Below are 21,726 nucleotides of genomic sequence, written 5' to 3'. Positions count from 1 at the left end.
TGCCGTAAACTAAGGATTCTGAAAAATATTTCCCCTGGGGCATGCTCTTGTGCAGTTCCCATTTGTAGTCTGATTGACTGCTCCTTTTTATTTGTAGAGTACGCTGAATTAAAGGAGAAACCGCAGCCCTGTGTGTCAGGGCCGTGCGAGAAGTTGTAATGCTCGTTTCCTTTGTGTGCTGTCGGCGTGTACGTGAGCCTCTCGGCCTGAGAGAGCACACTCAACGCTGACTGACAATAATAATAAATACTTCTGACGTCTCATTCAAGCTGTTTGGCCTTTTTACAGCCCAGCTGAGAGAACTTACGATGGCAAGGTCAGAGTCACCGTGGAAGTAGTGGGAAAGGGGAAGTTTAAAGGTGTTGGCCGAAGTTACAGGATTGCCAAATCTGCAGCCGCAAGAAGAGCCCTACGAAGCCTCAAAGCTAATCAACCTCAGGTTCCCAACAGCTGAAACCCCTTTTTAAAATAAAAAAAAAAGCAGAATTAAGGTGGAAAATATTTAAATTGAAAGGGATGATTTAAAGTTGATGCTGAGTGGAATAAATTGAAGGCAGAATTTAAAGTTTGTTTGATAACAAGCTAGGTTACAGAATAAAACATTTAACATGTGTATAAAAATTTTGGAAACTAATTGTAGTTTTAGTTTTTTGCGCAAACACAATCTTGTCTTCTTTCCTTCTGCTCCGTTTAAATCACAAGAGTGCTTTAATGATGACATTTAGCGAGTGGTCAGAATAATTATCGACAGTTTTGTTCTGTGTTTTTTGTTTTTTAGTTGGGTTTCCGTCAGCTTAGCTCTTAGTGTTCTGTTAGGAGGCCAAGGAGCTTACCCTCCCGCAGTCCCGGAACTGCCGCCGTGCTGACGTGCCTCCATCTGTGCGGTCGCCGTCCCACATGGCTGGCAAGCCCAGTAGAGTGACGCGGTTCTCGAGAGGAGGAGTGTGCCCGTGTTGTCTTTTCTTTCCATGTTATATCGTGTAAGATGACGTCTCCTGGTCACGATTGCACTTAATAGAATGGACAGATTGTAATTAACGTTGGCTGGCACGTTGGTGAATCAAATTTTAATTTTAATTTTCTCATGCCACGTAGTCTTGCATAAAGAAGGTTCTTGCCTTAAAATTAAACCCCTCATGGCTATTCTTTAGTTTCTGATCTTTTCGGAACAAACTATTTTACATTCCCTTCATGTTATTATGCATCAGATGTTGAGACAGCGTAATATTTACAACTCTCTAGTCTAGCTGTAACTTAACTTATTACAGGATTATATTAGGATTTCTGTTATATGTGTACTGAAGACATTTTAAAAACCAGAGTATGTAGTCTATGGATTTTTTTAAACACTGTAATAAAAATGGTGTTTGGCTACATACCCAATTTTACTAAAAACCTCCTGCTAGGTAGTTCCACGGATGGAAATTGTTTGTGGCAAATAATTTTGCCCTGTAGGCTGTTGCTCTAACAAAATAAACTTTAGACATATCACACCTAAAATATGCTGCAGATTTTATAATTGATTGGTTACTTATTTAAAGAAGCGAAACAGAGCACCTTGACCCTTAGTCTTCTCGCATAAATCTCTTACTGTACTTTTCACGATGTTGCATGCATATTTCACCTACCAAAGCTGTGCTGTTAATGCCATGGAAGTTTAATGTCTGCAACAAACTGCCGTAATTTTGATACATCTGTGATTTAGGTCATTAATTTAGATAAACTAGCTCATTATTTCCATCTTTGGAAAAGAGAAAAAAAGACATTTTTAGGCATTTGCCTAAGTTTCTTTAATTAGACTCGTAGGGCCCTCTTCACTTAAATACCTCAGTTCTTCCTTTCTTTCGCATGCATGTTTTCCCCTGTTTGGTGCTATGTTTATGTATATGCTTGAAATTTTAATTTTTTTTTTTTGCACTGTAACTATAATACCTCTTAATTTACGTTTTTAAAAGCTGTGGGTCAGTCTTGCACTCCCACCAACATACCAGTAGAGGTTTGCTGCAATTTGCCCCGTTAATTATGCTTGAAGTTTAAGAAAGCTGAGCAGAGGTGTCTAATACTTTCCAGCACATCATTCTGAACCCGATGCTTCATGTAATGCTGCATTTATGTTTCGAATTTCAGTCGAATACTGTACTTCTTGCTCTGTCTGCACCCCCCACCCCAGGGAAACACCTCTGCACGTGTGCACACAGAAAACGGTCAGCTCCGCCTCCTCAGGAACCCTGAGCGAGGGGATGCGCAGCCTCTCCAACATGGTCTGCTGTCTCCAATCTTAAACTGAAGTCGAGATCTAAATTATTAAATGGGTTTCTGAGCAAATTAATTCAGGTGGACTCATTTTTAAAAATATTCAATTCTGATTTGGAACCTTAGATTTCTATTTGTTTTTTTTTCAAAAAACCTCAATGTAAGGTCTCCTGGCAAGTTAAAACCAAGCAATTCTTGAATTACAGAACTGTAAACGTGTACAATTAGCAAGTAAGGCTGGATGTGAATTTTACTCGTGAGGGTGATTTGTGATGAAGTTATGTCACAAATCTCGTGATGATTTATAAACTACCTGATGCCAGGAGCTGAGAGCTTTGCATTGCATCTAATGCACTCATCCCAGTGTTAAGGGACTCGCTCGCCTCCTGGCACCAAAATCAGATTGTTTCACAGTTACACTTCCCGTTGGGAGAAAAATGCCTCAATATATTTTGTAACCTTAAGGAGAGTATTTTTTGTTAATACTAAAAAGTTCAGACTTGGATATGATTAGGTTATAACATTCTCAGGGGTTCAAATTTCCTGCTACCATTCAAAATGTTTATCAACAGCAAACTTTAGCTATTTCTTTTTTTTTTTTTTTAGGTTGGAGAAAAATAGCTGATCTTAATTTGTGACTCATGCTTTGAAGCATTCTCTGATCCCCTGGTTACTAGTTAAAAAATAAAAACTATGAGTTAGACATACGAAATGGTTAGGAACGCTTTTGTGCTGCTGATTTTTAATGCTGTAAAGTTTCCCCCAGTTTAGCTTGTTGAAATGTTTTGCATCCATTAATTAAGGAAAAACTCAGTCTGTGTTGCCCCACTTTCCATCTGTGTGTGTCACCCTTTTGTTCCTGTGATTGCAATGTGCGACCGAATGTAATATGGAAACCCGTACTAGTGGGAGGTGTGATTGTGCCCAAGCACACGTGGACCGGACTGGAGAAGCGTGTCTTGAAAAAGCAACTGCAGAAATTCCTTGCGATGATTGTGTGGAGGTTATTGGCACGAGCCTTCATTGTAAATGTTTTTAATTTCTTTATAATATACTTTCAGCAGTCCTAACTATGCTGCGTTTTGTAATAGCTTTCTTCCCCCGTTCTGTCCGTGTAGCACAGATAAACATGGCCCTTGGTACCGCGCTTTACCTCATTTCAAGGAAAATATGCTTAACTGAGAGGAAAAATGTGGTTTGGCCTCGCTGCTGTTTTGATTTACCGAATTTGAAAAAGATAATTATAATGCCTGCAATGTGTCATATACTTGCACAAGTTAAATAGGTCATTTTTGTCTGTGGCATTTTTACTGTTTGTGAAAGTATGACAAAGATTTGTTAACTGAACTCTTAATTATGTTGGAAAAATGTTTGTTACAGTTTTTTCTTTTTTCTTTTTTCTTTTTTTTACATTATGTGAAGTGATTAAATTTAGAATGACCTCTAACACTCCTGTAATTATATTTTAAGATACTAATATTTTTACTTTCTTAATGATAGCCTCCCCTCGGAAAGATTCAGATGAGCCTGCCTAGATAGCAAGGACTTGCGGCTGCCTTGGTTCAGCTGGTTCAGTTCATAAATGCAGTTACTCACGCAGCAGCCAGCTCTTGCAGTCGTTACCTGGAATCAGACGGTGCCTGCAGAGAGCAGAGACGATCGAGGTGCAGACCCGCCACAGGCCAGTCCGAAGGCCTGGTTGATTTAAAACTTGATCTCCTGCTCTGTTGGGCTGTCTAATCCTTTCACACAAAATTTCAGCCACCGAACTGAGACCTTGATGTCTTTATTTCCACTGCATCCGAAATCGTGTGAGAGTCCTTCCTAGTTAGTGTCACCTGCAGAAGAGAAACTCCTGTCACGTTTGTTACCATGCGGTTATTTTAATTACATTTAAATAGGTATATTTTTTCAACCACTGATTACTTTTTAGGAATTTAATTATTTCCAAATAAATTTCTTTATTTTATATTGTACATGAAAAGTTTTTAAGATATGTTTAAGACCAAGAATATTAAAATGATTTTAAAAGTTGTTGGGAGACGCCAGTAGCAATACCTAGGGAATTTGCATCGAGACTGTTGTGTTTTCCGCTAGCAGTGAAAATGATCTTTTGGAACTAACTTGTAAATATATTTTAATCGTTAATTGTTTTTTCCCTTGTCCGTTTTTATTTGGGCATCCACCACAGACAATTTAAATTTCGTAGATGCGCTCAGAACGCAGCAGCAGGGTACGTAGCAGAAATGCAAAGGTGGACAGGTAGTACAATTACTGGCTTTTCTGCTGTAAATAGAATGAAGGAAAATGACTCAAATCAAGTAAAACTAACACACATGATTTGATTGACAATAAAGTATTTGCCATCACATGCTGCAGCTGTTTGTCAGGAACATGGTGTCATTCATTCATTCAGTAATCACGCTGCAGAAATTGGCAGCCTGCACCTTATGCGTCACCATTACCTTTAGTCGTTTTTTTGTATTAATTGTAGCCAAGTAAATCTTCAATAAAGTTATGGTCTGTTCACTTTGTGTCCTTTCATCTTTTCTCATTTTGGTTCAGTTCAAATGGGTCATAACGTTTAAATTATTGTAGCAGAAATGATCTTTAAAATGTTTTAATTCCATGGTCATATAAAAATGCATGTTTTAATACGATAAAATCTTCTTTGCCACGTTCTGCTTCACATCTACCGATAGAGTTACGTAGTAACAGTTGTCTTTCTTTGCAAGATTTAAATAATATCAGTGTGTTTTTCTGAAATTCTGCCACATTGACTGATGTGTTCCAGGTCCTGGATTATTTATGACACATTTGACACATTCCTTAAGTGAATTTGGTTATTCTGAAGTCAAGTGGACAGAATGTTCAGCTTCCAAGTTTTTAGGACACACTTCCAAAACTGTCGGTTAAGAGAGAGTTCTATTATTTCAAGCCTTGACCCAGCCTTTTTGTAACTCAGTAAACTAAGTGCTACTAGGAATGACTTGCCTGTAGGAATAAGACGGTTGAGAATAAGTTTCTTAAAACGAGGAAAAGTTTTAGTTTTCCTTTGTAAGAGTTTAAATTAATCCCTTCCATTTCCCTCCTTCTGATTCTCTAAACAAAAGGAGAAAAAAGTGTATGTATTTTAATCCCAAGGAATTTGGCTAAGCGCTGCGTGCTGGTGTGTGTTGGTGTTACTGCCCAGAATTCACTGGAGAGTTGAGGCCAAACCTCTGTGCCCCAGCTTGTTCCTGCCGCCGTGACCCTCCCTCCCGTGGTCAGCGGGAGAGGACACGGCCAGGCCAAGCCCATCAGTTTGCAGAGCGACGTGTACGTGCAAAGAATCCAGGTGAAGGTGAAACTTGTTTCTTTTTGCAGATCCACAGGCATCATGCGTGTTTTAGATGGCGTGGCGGATGCTGGCTCACAGCGGGCTCTGTGGTGAGCTGAGTTTTGGTCCTTATGAGACACTGGGAGCGAGGGGCTGCGCCATGGTGCATGTGCAGGCTGGGAGCTTGCTCTCTGTCCTGTCTGCAAGGTGATGTGTGAGCAACTCTGAGAACTTTTTGGGGTAAATTATGCTTAAAACTTAACTGTGTAGCCATTTTTGAGTATACAGTTTAGTGGCGTATAGTATGTTCCCAGGGTGGTTTACTCATCACCGCCATCCATTTCTAGAACTTCTTCATCCCAAACTGAAACTGTACCCATGAAACACTAACTACCCCCCCTCCTTCCCACAGTCCCTGGCAGCCAGCATTCTGCTTTCTGTCTGAATTTGACTCTTCTAGGTACTTCATCTAAGTGGAATCAGACGATATTTGTCCTTTGGCATCTGGCTTATGTCAGTTATTTCACTTAGCGTAATGTCTTCATGATCTATCCGTTATGGCAAGTGTCAGAATTTCCTTTTTAAGGCTGAATAGTAGTCCGTTACAAGTATCTGCCACATTTTGTTCATTTGTCTGCCGATGGGTGTTTGGGCTGCTTCCACCCTTTGGCTTTGTGAACACTGCTGCTGTGAACATTGGTGTACGCACAGCTGCTTGAGGCCCTGCTTTCTCTTTGGTCTATAGATCCAGAAGTGGGATTGCCAGATCTTATCATAATTCTATGTTTAATTGTTTGAGAAGCTGCCGTTCTGTTTGCCCCAGAACTGCACCATCTTACCTTCTCTCCAGGAACACACAAGTGTTCCCGTTTCTCCCCATCCTCACCAGCGCTTGTTGTTCTGTTTTTTTGGCCGTGGCCATCCCAGTGGGTGTGAGGTGGCGTCTTAGTGTGCTTTTGATCTGCGTTACCCCGATGATTAGTGGTGTCGAGCACCTTTTTCATGTACCTATTGGCCATTTATAGACCTTTGGCGAAATATCTGTTCAAGTCCTTTGCACATTTTTGAGTTGAGTCGGTTTTATTGTTGTTGAGTTTTAGGAGTTCTTTATATATTTAGATATTAAACCTTTATCAGATTTGTGATTTGCAAATACATTGTCCCGTTCTGGGGGTTGCCTTTTACTCTCCTGAAAATTCTCTCTTGAAAAATTCTGAATTGCAAAACACATTGGCCTGAGGCATTTCCGATGAGGCATGGTGGGCCTGAGGTTGATGGCTTGTGTGGCAGTGCCCGTCTGCACTAAGTGTCCTACATGTTTTCGGCTGTTTGCTCCTTACGCCGTCAGGGAGGCGGCTGCTTTTGGAGGGGAGTAGAGCATGGAAGTTCAGATCGAGAGCTGGAGTCAGACCACCTGGTTTCCAGCACCGTGTGACTGTGGGCAGGTTATTAATCACTCTTAGCCTCACATCCTTGCCTTTACAGTGAGGATGGAGTCATTTGGATTCAGTGGCGTTCGCGTAAAAAATGCTGAGCACAGTGCCCCACGTCGTGAGCCCGTAATAAATGGTGATTGTCACTACAGTACCCATTTTACAGATGGGAAAAGTGAGGCAGAGAGAAGGGAAGTAACTTGCCTGAGATTACATAAGAGGGCTGGGCCTCGAACCCATGTCTACGTAAATTGAAATGTTTAACCATCGTTTAGTAATTCTCTGGATCTTTTGAGATAAAGGTGGAACTAAAATATGTGAGTGAATGTGTGTATATGTTACAGATGTTTCATGTTGCAAAGAACACCACCAGATGGGACTCATAACCAACACAGGCAGCAATTGTGGGATTTTGTTTGTTTCTGTGTTTTGTGTGTCACCCTAGCAGCTCATTTCTTTCAACCAAGGAAGAGATTCCATGGTCGTCTTCACTAGAGAGCCAGGGTCAGAACCCCCGGTTACTCTGTTACCCAACTCACATTAGCCTGACAAGCCAGGGACATTCCCAGTGGCCGCTTAAGGGCCGTGTGCAGGAGCCAGGCTTGGTGGGAGGAGCCTTTGGCGCCCCATGTTAATGACGCTCCGCCCCATCCAACGAGGAGCAAGCACTGGCTGAGCCTTTGCTGCTTTCCCTCCTGCTTTTGCATTCACTCCATTTCGAAGAAAGAGGAAAGCCCCTTTCATTCAGGAAAGCCGCTCCTGTTAGCTGTCAGGTGTCACTGTAGAAGGATGAAAAAAGTGAGTGAGTGAAGCTGGGGCTTCACTTCCAGAGTGTGTGTGCTTTACACACACGCGCATGCATGCAGACTTGCAGCAGAAGCCCCGGCCGCAGGGGTATCTCTGCCCTGTGGAGTGGAGCAGCGTTTTCCGGTTGGGGCCCCCTCCCGGTTTCCTTGGTCGGGGCAGAGGGTGGTGTGGTTGGTGTGCAAAACTGAGACCCTCAAGAAGTGCTACTAGAGTGCTGTTTGTGTCTCGAAAAAGTTTTCTAACCTTTTTAGGAAATAATTTTTGATGAGCTGCTCACTCTCGTTGAGTGCTCCCTGTTTGTTTGTTTAGAACGTTCTCTGTCATTTGTAAGACTCCCAGCCATCCCCTCTTTCCTTTCAGTGCCTGAATCTGCCTTTGAGATGGAGACTTGAGTATCAGATTCCAGGGATGTCAATAGATGTGCTATGGCAAAAAAACGTTCCATGATCGACTAAGTTTGGACAATCACAGGTTAAACAAAATTGAACAGGGTTCTTTGCAGCACTTCTCAGGTCTTTTATTGTGCTAAAGTGCGTTGGAACTCAGTGAGGGCTGCATTCCCCAAACTTACTTGACCACAGACCCCTTCCCACTAGGTCTTATGGGACCAGCATCCTGAGTAACACACTTGAAGACGTGCCCTACCAAGGGCATCTGGGCATTTGGTGAACCCCGTGTGTGATGGTGCCCAGGACTGTGGTCTCCCGGCCAGCGGGTCCAAGGTCACACATGAAGGTGACCAACCGTCCCTGCGGTTGGTGGGCTGGAAGGAACCCTACAGTTTTCCGGTCTCTGGGCCGCTCTGGCTCCCGTTCACGGTGGGCGAGTCTAGGTCCTGTGGTCCCAGCTGGGCTTGGCTTGGCTTGCCACTAGCAGTGGTGAAGTGAAGCTCCTAGTGGAGGGTGTGTGTTATGTCAAAGCGAGTTTTGCGTGTCTCGGGGCTGGCCCTGACAGTCCCAGAGCAGGACACAATTCACGGAGTTCGCCTCCCTCGGACGTGGCGCCTCACCCGTCTCGGGGTGATGGACTTGTCTTGCCCATAACCCCACAACTGCAGCTTTCGGGGAGCTGTTGTGCTCTGTGCTGTCGACTCGGCCTGAAGCTCTCCTGGTCCTCGCTCCACCTTCTGTACTCACCCAACACCACCCTTCCTTGGAGACGTAGGGGTGCGCAGCCCCTGGGGACACCTCCTGCCCGTACCCAGCCCCACCGTAGGCCTGCGCCGTCCTCTGGGTGCCCCCGCAGCCCTTCCGCTTCTCAGAGCACATCTCACACTGTGCTCACCATCCCTCCTCGTGTCTGAGCTGCTGGGACGCAGAGGCCTGTGTCCTGGCCACCACTCCGTGTTCCCTTCCCCACTGTCGGCCTGCAGGGGACCTCAGTCCATCTCACTCGGTGCTGTGCTGTCCTCTCTCTGCTGTCTGAGGACGTTAGGGATTCTTCAGGACACAGATGAAGTTCGGGATCCGGAGGGAAGGGGCGGGGCAGCGCCAGCAGAAGAGAGAGTGGGGAAAGTCCCTGCCTTTCACAATGTTTTCACCCAGGGGAATGGGACCTGGGTCCCTCCTGAGCGTTGTCTCAAAGTCTTGGGTGAAGGTGGGTGTTTTGGTCCACCTGACATGGTTGGGACACACGGAGTTAAAGACCCAGTAGAGAAATGTCTGGAAGAGCCCATGCTTTTCCTGAAGATTTGGTTTGAATTGACACTATGACTCTTGGAGCTGATGTTCCCCCTTCTTGCTTTGACTGCTAGGCAACTCGGAGCCAGGGTCCCAGCAGACCTGTAGTTCATCTGTTCGCTGAAATATTGATTAAGCACCTTCTGTGTGCAGACACTTCTCTAGGCGCTGGGGACAGCAGTGAATAACATGAATGACTGTTGGAGGCGGTGACATCCCAGTGGGTCCCAGTGGGAAGACGGGCCACAGCCGGATCAACGGATCGCTCCTTTCTGGGAAGAAAACCCTGTGTTTGTGTTAGCAGTTTCTCATTTCCCCTTGCCCTCATTCCGTAAGTCTCCGTCCTCTCCTGTTACAGCATCTGTACAGTCATGGTGGTTGTGTTCTTGGCGCAGATCCTTTTGGAAGAGCAGTGGGCTCCTTGGTGCAGAATGTGTTTATTAAGCAGCTACTAAGTGTTTGACGTGAAGCTGACCCCCATGAGTAAGGTGGTTCTTGAGGAGGCAGGTGATGCTTGATAGTCGCAGCTTTTCAACTTCGGGCTGGCTTTACTGCCAGGTCCCAGTGGGCCAGCGTGTTAAACGGGTCCAGGCACAATTCACAAGGGAGACGACAGCCGTGGCGCTGCACGCGACAGCGGCACCACGCTCTGTTTCCTCCCCTCGAGAGCCCAGCCCGATGTGGGCAGACACGGTGGGACAGAAGTTGCTTTTATGGGAAAGTGTATTTGAGCTTTGAGTTCTTTTAAGAGCCATAAGGCCACTTTGGGTTTTGTTAGTGGTTAGTTATTTTTACTTATATTTACCTATTTTGGAATAAAGGGCTGAATCAGTCATCTCAACAAGCCAGAATTCCAACTTGAGGTTATGTTTATAAATAGAAAATCTAGGCTTTCCAGAACTAAAGCTCGCTAAAACCAATTTTGTTGACAAAGGGGAGGGACTGTCAACTAGTGGTCTGAGCATTCTAGGCATCTGGAATTCCTGAGTCCCAGGCACGCCCCAGGGCCATCTGACTTTAACCCTCCGGTACCAAGGAGGCTGCAAGGAGCCCGTCAGCGGGGCCCGGGAGCCTGCGCCGTGGGGCTGCCCTGCATCCCCTGCTCTAGCCACGTCCTTCGCCTCCCTCAGCCTGTCTCCTCCGTACGGTGAAGGGGCTGGCCCAAAGGTTCTCCTAGCGGTTGATAGTACTCAAAGCCACAAATATTTAATTTGTGAATCTAGAAATAACAGGTTTGAATCATAGCTGGTCAAGACCATGAATTCCTAGAAGCCAGGGTCATATGCTTGCTCTTTGCTCAACCCATCACCCATGCATTCATCCATGAATATCAACTCAGCATCCACGATGGTCACGCCCCTCTGGGCACCGTGGAGTCGGTGGGATTTGATCAGAGAGCCCAGTCCATCGTGTCCATGGATGCTCACCTTCCAGTGGGGCGGAAGTGCTCGGGGCAGGACGGGTCTTAATCAAAGAGAGCTGATCGTCTGAGAGAGTGATAGTTGCTGGGGAGACGATGGAACAGGGTAATGTGTTCGAGTGACAAGTGGAGTGTGGCCAAGTTTAAAGAATAATAGATGACACTCATTGAGTGCTTACTGTTCTAAGCTCTTTTCTCTGTTTCATATGAGAGTCAGTACTACTGTCTTTCCCATATTACAGATAAGTGAAGGTAGGCAGAGGTGCTGAGATATGCCTGAAAAATGGAAGAAACACAGACCCTGCATTCAGGGCTCAAATTATGGTGGGGTCAATTGCATCTAACCAAATAATTTTGATCCGGTGTCCCCTCCAACACAGAACCAACCAGGGCACAGTAGCAGAAGGCTGGAGGATTAAGAGAATGTTGCCCGAAGGGGTGATCTGAGCTGGGTTTTGAGGGATGAGCAGAAGTTCAGTTCATGTCTTGGTGCAGTAGCGTCGGTCCGCGGTGCCGTGGACACTTGCAGTCTCTTCAGTAGACCGCGTTGTTCTTTGGGTGATGGTCCAGGGAGCTTCCTAGACGTGGGTCCTGTTCTTTGCCCATATCATAAGCCCTGAACGTTTTGCAGGAATTATTTGCGGTAAGCGATCACTATAAATCTTCAAAATTAACTCACACATTTTAACCTAGATTTACAATTTCAACATGGATAATGACGTTCCTGCTAACATTCCGAGCACGGGCTGTATTTTTCTGGGTTGTAGTCTTAAACCCGTACTTTCTTAAGGAGATCTCTTCCCCTCGCAGAGTCTTGGGTTGCTCAGATGTGAGATGGCGGTTCAAGCAGACCAGCAAGTGAGAGTTAGAATCACCAGTGAAATCAGAATCTCTGGGGCGAGGCCCGGGCATCTGCATGTTTGGAAAGTTCCCCAGATGATGCTAATCTGTAGCCAAGGTGAGGGACTACTGGAGTGGAGACAGGGTCTTGCCCTCTGTGCTGCAGAGGACTGATGGGGCCGGAAGGGAGGGGAGGTATGGGGCTGGGGCTTCTTTTCTTCCTGCCTCAGCCTGAGCCATTCCAGGTGTATCTGTTCCATTTATTGAGCTTTCTTAGAACACTGTGTTGGAAGAAAGGGCTCTATGGCTAAAAGCTAGTTTGGAAACCACTGGGACAGAGGCCCGCTAGGACCCTCTGACTCTTCGTCTGGTTCTCTGTGGGGTTTTACCATGGTCTGGGTCTGGGTACTATTTCTGTACTCTGTAAAGCAGCCGCTCCTTCTCTCCCGGATCTGGCTGCCTTTCCCTGATAGGTGAGCAAGTTCCCCGATGTGGCAGTGGCAGCATTGCAGCGAGGGTTTTGATTACCTTGTTGTGAATTACGGTGGGGTGCCCTGGTGAAGGGTCGAATGTATCTGAGATCCTTTGGGATCAAAGGCGAGATATCACTAAACGAGGCTGCATTTAATAGGTGATAAATCTTGAGGTTGTAGGTTTCATATAGTTTGATGGTTGTAAATCCAGTGAATCTACTGGAGGAATTTGCTGTGTGTTGCATTTATGAAATATTTAGTCAGGTGTTTTTAAAGGTACGACTTTTCTCATAAGGTCCTGAATTTTATGGGCTTCCCCGGAAAATTTCATACTGGTGTCAAGTATGCTGCTGCTTGCAGACCTTTGAAATGAAAAAGGAAAAGGTGGTGTAGTCTCTTTTTTTTTGTACTGCAGGAAAGCTCTTAAATAATATTCATAGTAATAGCCAAGTCAAGAAGTAGATTTTGGTATATTTAAGAATGTATTTCAGAAAAAGAAAATGGTAGGATGAAAGCGAGCTGAGGGGCCAGCCCAGTGGTATAGTGGTTAAGTTTGCATGCCCCGCTTCAGTGGCACTGGGTCACTGGGTTTGCAGACTCGGATCCCAGTACCTAGTGCCACTCATCAAGCCTCACTGTGGCGGCATCCCGCATAAAGAGGAGGAAGATGGGCACGGATGTTAGCTTAGGGCCAATCTTCCTCCCCCCCAAAAAGTAAGCTTCTATTTGATGTTTAGATTGTAAATATTAGGAAGGAGTCCACATGTGGGGTTGAAATATGGCCACAGTGTGGATGTTGGGGCGTGTCTACCACCTCAGTGGCCATGAGGCCCTGCGTTCATTACCAGCTTTGCGTATTCGTGTGTTATTGCTGTGTAACAAATGACCATCAACTTGATGGCTCAGAACGACATGCATTTGTGGCCTCACAGTTTCTGTGAGGTAGGGGTCCAGGCACAGCTTTGCTGGGCCCTCTGCTTGGGGTCTCAAAGTGTCAGCTGGGCTGGGGTCTTCTCTGGGCTCAGGTCGTTCCCAGCTCACGTGGTTGTTGGCAGAATTCCTTTCCTCGCAGATGCGGAAGTCCTGGAAGCTCACTTCTTTAAGGCCAGCAGGAGAGCTGCTCTTCCACGTCAGTCTCTCTTCAGGGAAGGTTTCGAACCTCTTTTAAAGGGTTTGCCTCATTAGGTCAGGCCCACCTAGGATATCATTTGCTTAATTCAAGGTCAACTGATTAGGAACCTTAATAACATCTGCAAAATTCTTACACCTTTGCCATATAGCATAACCTAATCATGACGGTGACATCCCATGATGTTCCCAGGCCCCACCCACACTCAAGGGGAGGGTGTTATGCAGGGCATGTACACCAAAGGGCAGGCATCTTAGGGGCCATCTTAAAATTCTGCCTGCCATACCACCGACATGACCTTAGACAAGTTTCTTCACTGCTTTGAGCTTTCCTTTTGACGGCTGTCAAACAGGGATGGCAGTTCCCGCCTGTCCTGCCGGGCTGTTGTGGGCCCCCGTGAGATCACGTGTGGGGAATCTAGGAGGAAGCAGGGAGCGTGCAGTGTGCCACAGGCAGGCGGGAAGTCCCTGATGGAAGGATGAGATGTGGGAGTATTGCTAACGCGGCAGTTCTGTCTCAGCCTGAAGATACCACTGACTACACAGTGGGTGTCAAAGTGAAGAGCCACGGGCAAGTATTCAGTTCCCTTTCATTTGATCCGTGGCCCGAATGGGCCCTGAAATTGCTTATAGTTCACTTTTCAAAACAGCCGCCCTTCCAAATCCCCACTCTGACAATGGCCACTGACGTCTTTTTTGGATTAGGAATGGATGCAGGGTCCAGACGTTGACTCTGACTCTCCTCTCCTCCCAACTGTTCATCAGGATCAGAAAGATACTGTGATCAACGGCTCCGTGATTTACCATGTGACAGCCACTCGGGGGACACGTTTCCCTCCCGCCACCTCCCTCTGTCTTCCCGGTATCCCCTCCCCAAATACCCCCAGTCCATCACTTTCCATTTCACAATTAACCCAGAACCCAGTTGGAGACAGATAGAGAAGGACAATTTTTACACAATTGCCACCGGTCACCGGCCAGTTGTTAGTCAAATGACTGTTGGGGCACAGATAACTGCTTTTGCCATCGTCCCCGAAGGCGCGCTCTGCACAGCCGTAATTAGAAATGCAGGGGAAGAGAGGGAAAATCCATCTTATTTAAAAGTGTTTTAGTGTCAGCAAACACATTGCGATGCCATTAAGAAAGTTTTTGTGAAGGACACGTTTGACTTGAGGTTTTTAATTTGTTTGAAGTATTTTGCTAAAACAGAATTATGCTGGAGTTTACATAAAAGTAGAGAATGACATGAAAAGTTTTAACTTAAGCAGCAAAATATAAAAGCTAATCTTATTTAAAAGTAATATGTATGTCTTGATTGAGTGCCCAGATACGCTCAACTGGGACTTTTTAGTGGAATGGGGTCTAAGCTGTTACACTGAGTTATACCGAGAAAGCTTTTCCCGAGCTTATATTGCCAGACCTGAAATACTCCTGTGGCTGCATTTAATAAAGAAACGAAAGTCTTGAGTAAGGGGATATGATTTTTTATGACAGAAGGAATGCAAATAACTTTTAGTCTCATTGCCTTGACCGGGTTTGGTTTGATTTGATGGAGGATAATAATGACTTATAACCTGTGCTGACAATATGCAGGCCCGCACAACGTCATTTAACTCATTTATTCTGCTTGCTGTAAAAACAAAGAGATGGCAAATAAATATATGGAACGTTCATTGTTTGTCAGAGGGCCCAAGCCAAGAGTTTTCAGTGACCTTTTAAAATATGGTCCCAGGCTAGTACTAAAATGTCTGTCACTCAACACACACACTTGCATGCTTTGGCCTTTTAACCCACGCATCTTGTGTTTTTCTCTTTCAAATGGGTGTATGAATTTCCAGTCAGCTGCAGCGACTTAGGTCCTTGCATCGGAGGATTACTGTAAATTGCAGCCTGACAATTACAATACGCAGGGCACCGGCGAGTTATTAATGGGCTCGCCTACTGATGGCCTTTCAACGCAGCCTCGGACCTGCTGAGCCTCAGCCTAATTAGTTCCAGGGGTAGAGGCCCCCGCGGACGAGGCCAGTGGGGAGGGGGCTCCCCGAGACCCCGCCTCCGGCAGAGGAAGATATCAATTGATTATGGATGGCTCCTGTCCGCCATGTCGGATCTCTAATTCACCTCCTCCTTAATGACTTGTATTGGCTTAAGGAGCTCCGTGTGATTTGACAGCGTCAAGCTCAGCTGACGAAGACCAGCAGGTGACTTTAATTGAGGACTTCTATTGCAAGAGATTTTATGCAAGACAGAGCAACAGTTCAACAGACACAAAAGAGGCCTGTAAAAAAAAAAAAAAAAAAAAAAGTCTGCAGCAGTTTTAGAAGGAGACTGGGACCAGACCTGGAGTTAGCTACTTGCCTTTCCTTGAGTTTACACTTTTTTCACTCCTCCAGTGGTGGGATCAGGAGGGGAGACCCCCTTGCCCACTCCTCTGCCTCTGGAAATTCTGCAGCCGTCTCTCCTCTCTTGGGTTTCAATATTTATCTTTAAGGATGAATTATGTCCAGGCATAAATTATGTTTGACACATCACGATGCTGGGGGAAAAAATTAAATTTTTCACTACTCTGAAAAACATTCCCCAGAACGTATCACGCTCAGAGTGCGCCCTGAAAGAACCGAGCGTGCTGTTTAGTTTTACAAAATTAAATGGACGGCCTGTCTGAAGCGTCGGAAGGGGGGAGCATAATGATCAGTGAGTGAATGAATGAAAAAAGAGATGACAGCTGACAGGATCGCAGACTGGGAGCCCCGGGAAGGGAGGGGAGAAGGAGGGCTGGGCTGGGCTGGGGCCGGCCGAAGCCTCCGCAGTGGTAGGGGCGGTTAGAAAACGCTTCAGGAGATGCCTTGGGGTTTTGGAGGGTGGAGCCAGCTGAAGGTGTTGTGTCATCCAGGTGATGTGCGCTCCCTTCTAGGGCTGAGGGGCTGCGTCCACACTATGTGGGCAGTTCCTCCTGATCCAGGCCCTGGGAGTTCCACATCCTGTTCCACCACGCCCCCTACACTTCATCTCACTCAGCTTCCTACTTGGTCCAAACATGCTGAGTGTTCTCACGCTTCCACCCTGTGCCTGTGCTACTCTCTTCCCTCCTCCTTCATCTTGCAAACTCCTGTTCACCCTTCGAGACACAGTTTGGTCACCTCCTCCAGGAAGCTTTCCAGTTCCTCCCTTGCCATTCCTCCAGGCATTCTGACTCCAGAGCCCCCACACTCTCATCCACTACGCTGTGTTGCCTCCTCCACAGGGGGAAGGAAGCACTTGAATATCCAACTGACCAGCCAGAGCACAGTTTGCACCCCACGGAAGGGACCAAAGGGGTCCCAAGTAAGAGAAGGGAGTGTTGGATTCTGGGGGAGGTGGGTGGGTGTGGAATCAGGGGGACACTTTGGAAGGGAGGCGGACTCTGAGGCTGGGCAGGACTCGGGGGCGGTGCAGGAGTCGGGCAGAGCTTGCACTCAGGAAGTTGGGCACTATTGGCCCCAGTGCCAGATGGTTCAAGGGCTGGGGATGTTTCCCAGAAGGACTACTGGTTTGGAATGACCATGCGATTAGGAAACTCCAGGGTCCCGCAGCCTAATAGCCTAGCTTGGCCCATAAGTTGTGAACAGGTTGGCAGATGTCCCCAAACCCCCAAAGGAGGAAATCCATACCCTCCAGCCTCCCCACATGCTCCCACTGGGAGCCTCAAGCTCAGCCTCTGCTCCGCAGGACAGCCTTCTCTCTCCACCTGGCTGGCCCTACCTACCTCTCAGGGCGGCCCTTCCTCTGGGAAGCCCTCCTAGATTCCACGTTTTGGTGTAACTGACAGTTTCCTCAGCACACCTACCACACACATCTGTCACCTGTTATCAGTGCTCGCCTTTGCATTCTTGAAGCCCCGCAGTGAGCCACTTGGGGGCTGGCGTCAGATTATTCTCTATTGCCCAGGGGGGCCACAGTCTCTTGTTTAATGAATGAGAAAGCAAAATGGAGGAGCTGACCCCAAAGAGCTATCTTCATCCACAAATTTGGGAACGTAGGTTGCTTGATTTGTTTTTTTGAAGATCAGAACTTGGAGCTACTTAATAATGACTTATCTATGGGGATCTTTATTAGTTAACTCAGCACAGTAATCAAAGTGATCTTATTTGGTTGCCGAGCATCAACTGTGCACTGAGCCCTGTGGGGGTTGGTGGGTCCTGCTATGGAGGTGACCTCAGGTGACCCCAGTTTGGGAGGTGGTGCACAGAAGTAAACAGTGATCGATGCAGTGAGGAGAAACCTGGACTCGGACCAGGGAGATGGGGAGGATGGAGATGAGGGTGATGGAAATGGGGGCTAGATAGAGGTAGGGGATGGGTGGAGCTGAGGGGTGTGGATCGGGGTGAAGGCGGATGGAGGTGGGAGTGGTTGGAGATGGGGGTGGATAGAGGTGAGGGTGGATGGAGGTCGAGGGTGGATGGAGATGGGGGTAGATGAAGATAGGGCATTTGGAGGTGTGGTGGATAGAGATGGAGTGGATGGAGGTGGGATGAATGGAGGTGGGGTGGGTGGAGGTGGGGCGGATGGAGGTGGGGGCGGATGGAGGTGGGGGCGGATGGAGGTGGGGCGGATGGAGGTGGGGCGGATGGAGGTGGGGGTGGATGGAGGTAGGGGTATCCTGGATCTCATTTCAGAAGAAGGAGGTGATACGCTGTCATCCCTGTGCTGGTGGTAGGGGCAGTCTGAGCCTCTCCTGTGCAAGGAATGTTACACAGTCATCTTCGCCTCCCCTAGTGTCTAATCCAGAGCCTGAAACAGGAGGTTTTCAATACATATTTATTGAATGAATGAATGTTGACCGAGTCCTACATCTACATTCCTGCCTGACTTTAAGGCCAGGCCCAGTTGTCCCAGTGCCTACCCACCTTTCCCCAAACCCAGCCTGTGCAGGTGGGCCCACTGTTCCCTCTGCTTTTCTTCGCTGGCTTGATGGACCTGCTTTTCTCCATCTCTAGAAACTCCTCGCTTCCTCTCACCTCCCTTAGAAGTCCTCTCCTGCCGTCCCTCCACGACCATGGCCCAGGCCCTGCCCTTCCCTCTGGCCTGGCGGGCCCTTTCTTAGAGCTCCTAAGTGGCTGCCCTGTCTTCAGCCTTCCTCTCCTGCCGTCCCTGTCCCAGGCAGCTGTCAGAATTTTTGGACAAAAATAGAGCTCAGATCATGCCCAGCCCCCATCACGTGGCTTCCTCCTCCTCTCTCTTCCTCCATGCTCCACTCCCCCCACCCTCTTTCCTTGCTCCGCTCCTCAGCGGACCCGTCACAGCTGTCACCTGGCTCCAGCCTTCCTCCTTCACCTCCTCTTCCCCTCCCCCTCCGCCTGCCTTCACTGGGGCCACTCAGGACCAGGCTCCATCCATTTGCTGAGTGACCTTAGGCAAGCTACTTACCTGCCGACCCGTAGTTCTTGAGTCGCTAAGATGAGTGGGTTGGTTGGAGTGAATTGTCAGAGGTGGAGGTGACATGACATAATGAATAAAAGCATAGCTTTGGAATCAGGCAGGGCTGGGTTTGAACCCAGATTGTGCCACTTAGCAGCTGTGCGACCTTGTGGCACAGAAGTGACCAGGACAGCACCATAGGAGGGCTGTTCTAGTGCTCAGCACAGGACCAGGCACACAGGACATGTGAAATGCACGGGCCTATTATTATCTAAGTCACATTCAGTGTCTCCCGGGTGATTATGAATCCCCTGCCAGCTGGCCCCCACCCCCGAAGTGAGAGGAAAGCATGCTGCTCTTGGCTGTCCCCCGATTTATTTGTGGGCCCTCTTGGATTCCTTTCTCCCAAAGGGCCCAGCCCTGGGGAGCCATGAATGCCGGAGCAGCCCAGAATTTCCAGGCCAGGCTGGGATTGATCGCTGGGCCGAGGCACGGCGAGGTCAGTTGTTCCGTGACCGAGCTGGTCCCCTGGACGTCAGCGTTGCCGTGGCCTCTCCTCCTGGCAGCTGTCTCTGGAAGGGCCTCATTGAGCAGCCGTGGGTCAGGCAGCCTGGCTGCGTTGTCAGATTCGCTCTGCCGGGCATAACTCAGGCCTTGGCTAGACGACTTCCCCCGGGCTCACAGGGGCCCTTGGGCGGCTTGAAGTCAATTACGTCCCTTCGCTCATCACTCCAGGGAGGGGAGTGGAGCCGGCCTTCTTCCCTGCTGGGAGGCTCCTGGAGGAGGGTTTGTGAATTTCCTTCTCCTTCCAAAGACGCGGCTGTGACGGATGGATGTTTTCTGGCCAAACCCAGGCAAAGTTGGACTCCAGCTTTCAAAGTGTCAGGCTGCAAAGAGCAAGACTGGGAGGATGGAGGGTGGGGAAGAGGGCACGGTACCTTGGGTGGCGGGAAGAGAGGAGGCTGGGGATGGATGCCCTCAGGAGGTCGCCCAGGAGGGCACAGGCTGGAGGGTGGCACTGCCAGTGTGGTTGTCCCTGAAGAGATCAGAGCACTGGGGCCTCCCACACCTGAGCCTGCCGGGCCCCATCTAAGGAGGCTCCAGTGAGAGGCATCCAGAAAAAGCAGTGGCTGTCGGGAGAGTTGGCAGCTGAAAGCCTAATTCCCCAGTGGGTGTGGAGATGCGGCCCAGACTCTGGGGCTGAGCGGATTTTAGGGGCTGGGGGCTGTGAGGAGTGTTTCTTGCAGCCAATTCAGGGAATGCCAGACCAGGGGCCTCCCCGCTCCTCCTCATGCCCTTAGAATCATGCAATGTGAGAAAAGGATGGAGCTTCCAGATCTTCCAGCAGAATCCTTCCTCCCCTCCTCCCAGACCATTTTCTAAACAAGAAGATTGAGGAGCAGAGGGTGTGGCCCCACCTACCTGGTTGTGGAGCTGAAGCAGCAACGTGCCTGGGACCCTTTTCACTTTACGCTGCATGCTACTTTCCTCGTTTCCACCTTTCCCCCTCACTTCCACGTTTTCTATTTTTCTTCTCCAGCATCCTTCTGTTTCAGAATTTTGCTTAGAGGATCCTCAAAGCAAAAGGAAGAAGTGAGACAGAGGAGATTTTGAAAAGGAGTGCATACATGAGAAATAACTGGAAGGAGGTGGGGGAATTGGCGGGAAGATCCTAGATGACAGAAGCAATCTCTGGGTGTAGGGAAGGGATGATGGAGAGGAAGAGGTGGTGTGAGGGTGGGAGACCTGTAGAAAGAGAGAGGGGGCGAGAGGGAGGAAGAAGATCCCAAAGAAAGGAGTCTGAAGACCCAAGATCTGTGGTGGCTAAGTGCCCTGAATCCTTGTTGGAATAATTTTGGATAAACAAACAAATAAATGATGGTGATGGTGATGATGGTGATGTTGGTGGCAATGATGATGATGCTGATGATGGTAATGATGGTGGTGATGATGATGATGACGATGGTGATGATGATAGTGATGATGGTGGTGATGGTAGTAGTGATGATAATGATTATAATGCTTCTGCCGATGGTGCTACTGCTGTTGATGCTAATCATATTAATTCATTGTGTAACCATGACTAAGTCCTTTATCCTCACTGGGCCTCAGTTTCCCCATTTATAAAATGAAGAGGTGGAACTTTAGACTCCTTCCTCCTCTGAGATTCTGTGGTCCAAAGAAAGGATCAGGAGGATCTAGGAAAACCTCTTAAGAAAGAAAGAAAAGGGATTGGGGCAACACAGGCCAGCAGAGACCCAGCAAACAGGAAGAGAGGGGAACCATTGTGCAGCCATGGGAGGGACCTCTCCTGAAAGTCTTTCTCCTCCCTGGACTGAGAAGGCCATCCCTCCACTCCGGCGGCATGAAGAGTTTCTCTTGCTGGATTGGAAGCCAGTTTACAGCGCAGCCCACTGTGTGCTGACAGCACTCGGTTTCCCAGCCCAGCGAGGCCTCACCTGCTAATTACATCTACCAGGCCTGCCTCTGCTGGGAATTTGGCTCCACAGAATCACCGCCCCGCCCCCCCAAAGGGTCTGGAGCAAATCATTAAAATATCAGGTTTCCAGCCCCTGGGGGATGAGTAGGTGCTAAAAAGGGGCCAAGCTGGATTTGTCAAAAACCAATCAGCTCTCACACAGCAAATAGCCCCACTTGGTGCGAGCAACCGGCTGGTGTTTAGGGGTGTGAGAGGCAGCAGGAGGGGTGCAGAGGGGGCTCTGGGAAAGTGCTTAACCCCACTGGCACCAATTAGCTGCCCTCAGGGCCAGACAGAGGCAGGGGGAGTCAGGGAAGGGCGCAACTGTCCGGCAGGATTAGGGCAAGAAAAATTACCCTGTGAAGCACCTACGAGTCAGTTCTCCACCAACTGGGGAAATTTTCCAAGCCTCGTGCTTGTGAGTCACATTGGGTCAGTCTGGCTGGCCTCCTGCAAGGGTCGAACGGGCCGTAGTTCTGGTGGAACTTTGCAAGCTGT

General features: G+C 47.9%; 1 protein-coding gene across 4 annotated transcripts in view; it reads left to right on the top strand.

Moving 5' to 3' along the window:
* DICER1 (dicer 1, ribonuclease III) overlaps positions 1-4,782 on the top strand; it is a 70,421-nt gene extending 65,639 nt beyond the window's left edge. For all 4 annotated transcript variants that reach the window (XM_070594176.1, XM_070594177.1, XM_070594178.1 and 1 more), the window contains one exon: positions 289-4,782. In XM_070594176.1, coding sequence (XP_070450277.1) covers positions 289-454 — 166 coding nt within the window. In that variant the 3' untranslated portion in view covers positions 455-4,782. The remainder of the gene's footprint in view (positions 1-288) is intronic.
* The last annotated feature ends 16,944 nt before the right edge of the window (positions 4,783-21,726 follow it).

Source organism: Equus przewalskii, chromosome 25, assembly GCF_037783145.1.
Source record: "Equus przewalskii isolate Varuska chromosome 25, EquPr2, whole genome shotgun sequence".
Classification (NCBI taxonomy): Eukaryota; Metazoa; Chordata; class Mammalia; order Perissodactyla; family Equidae; genus Equus; species Equus przewalskii.
The sequence above is the reverse complement of the archived record's forward strand: the minus strand, read 5'-3'. Positions and strand labels throughout refer to the sequence as shown.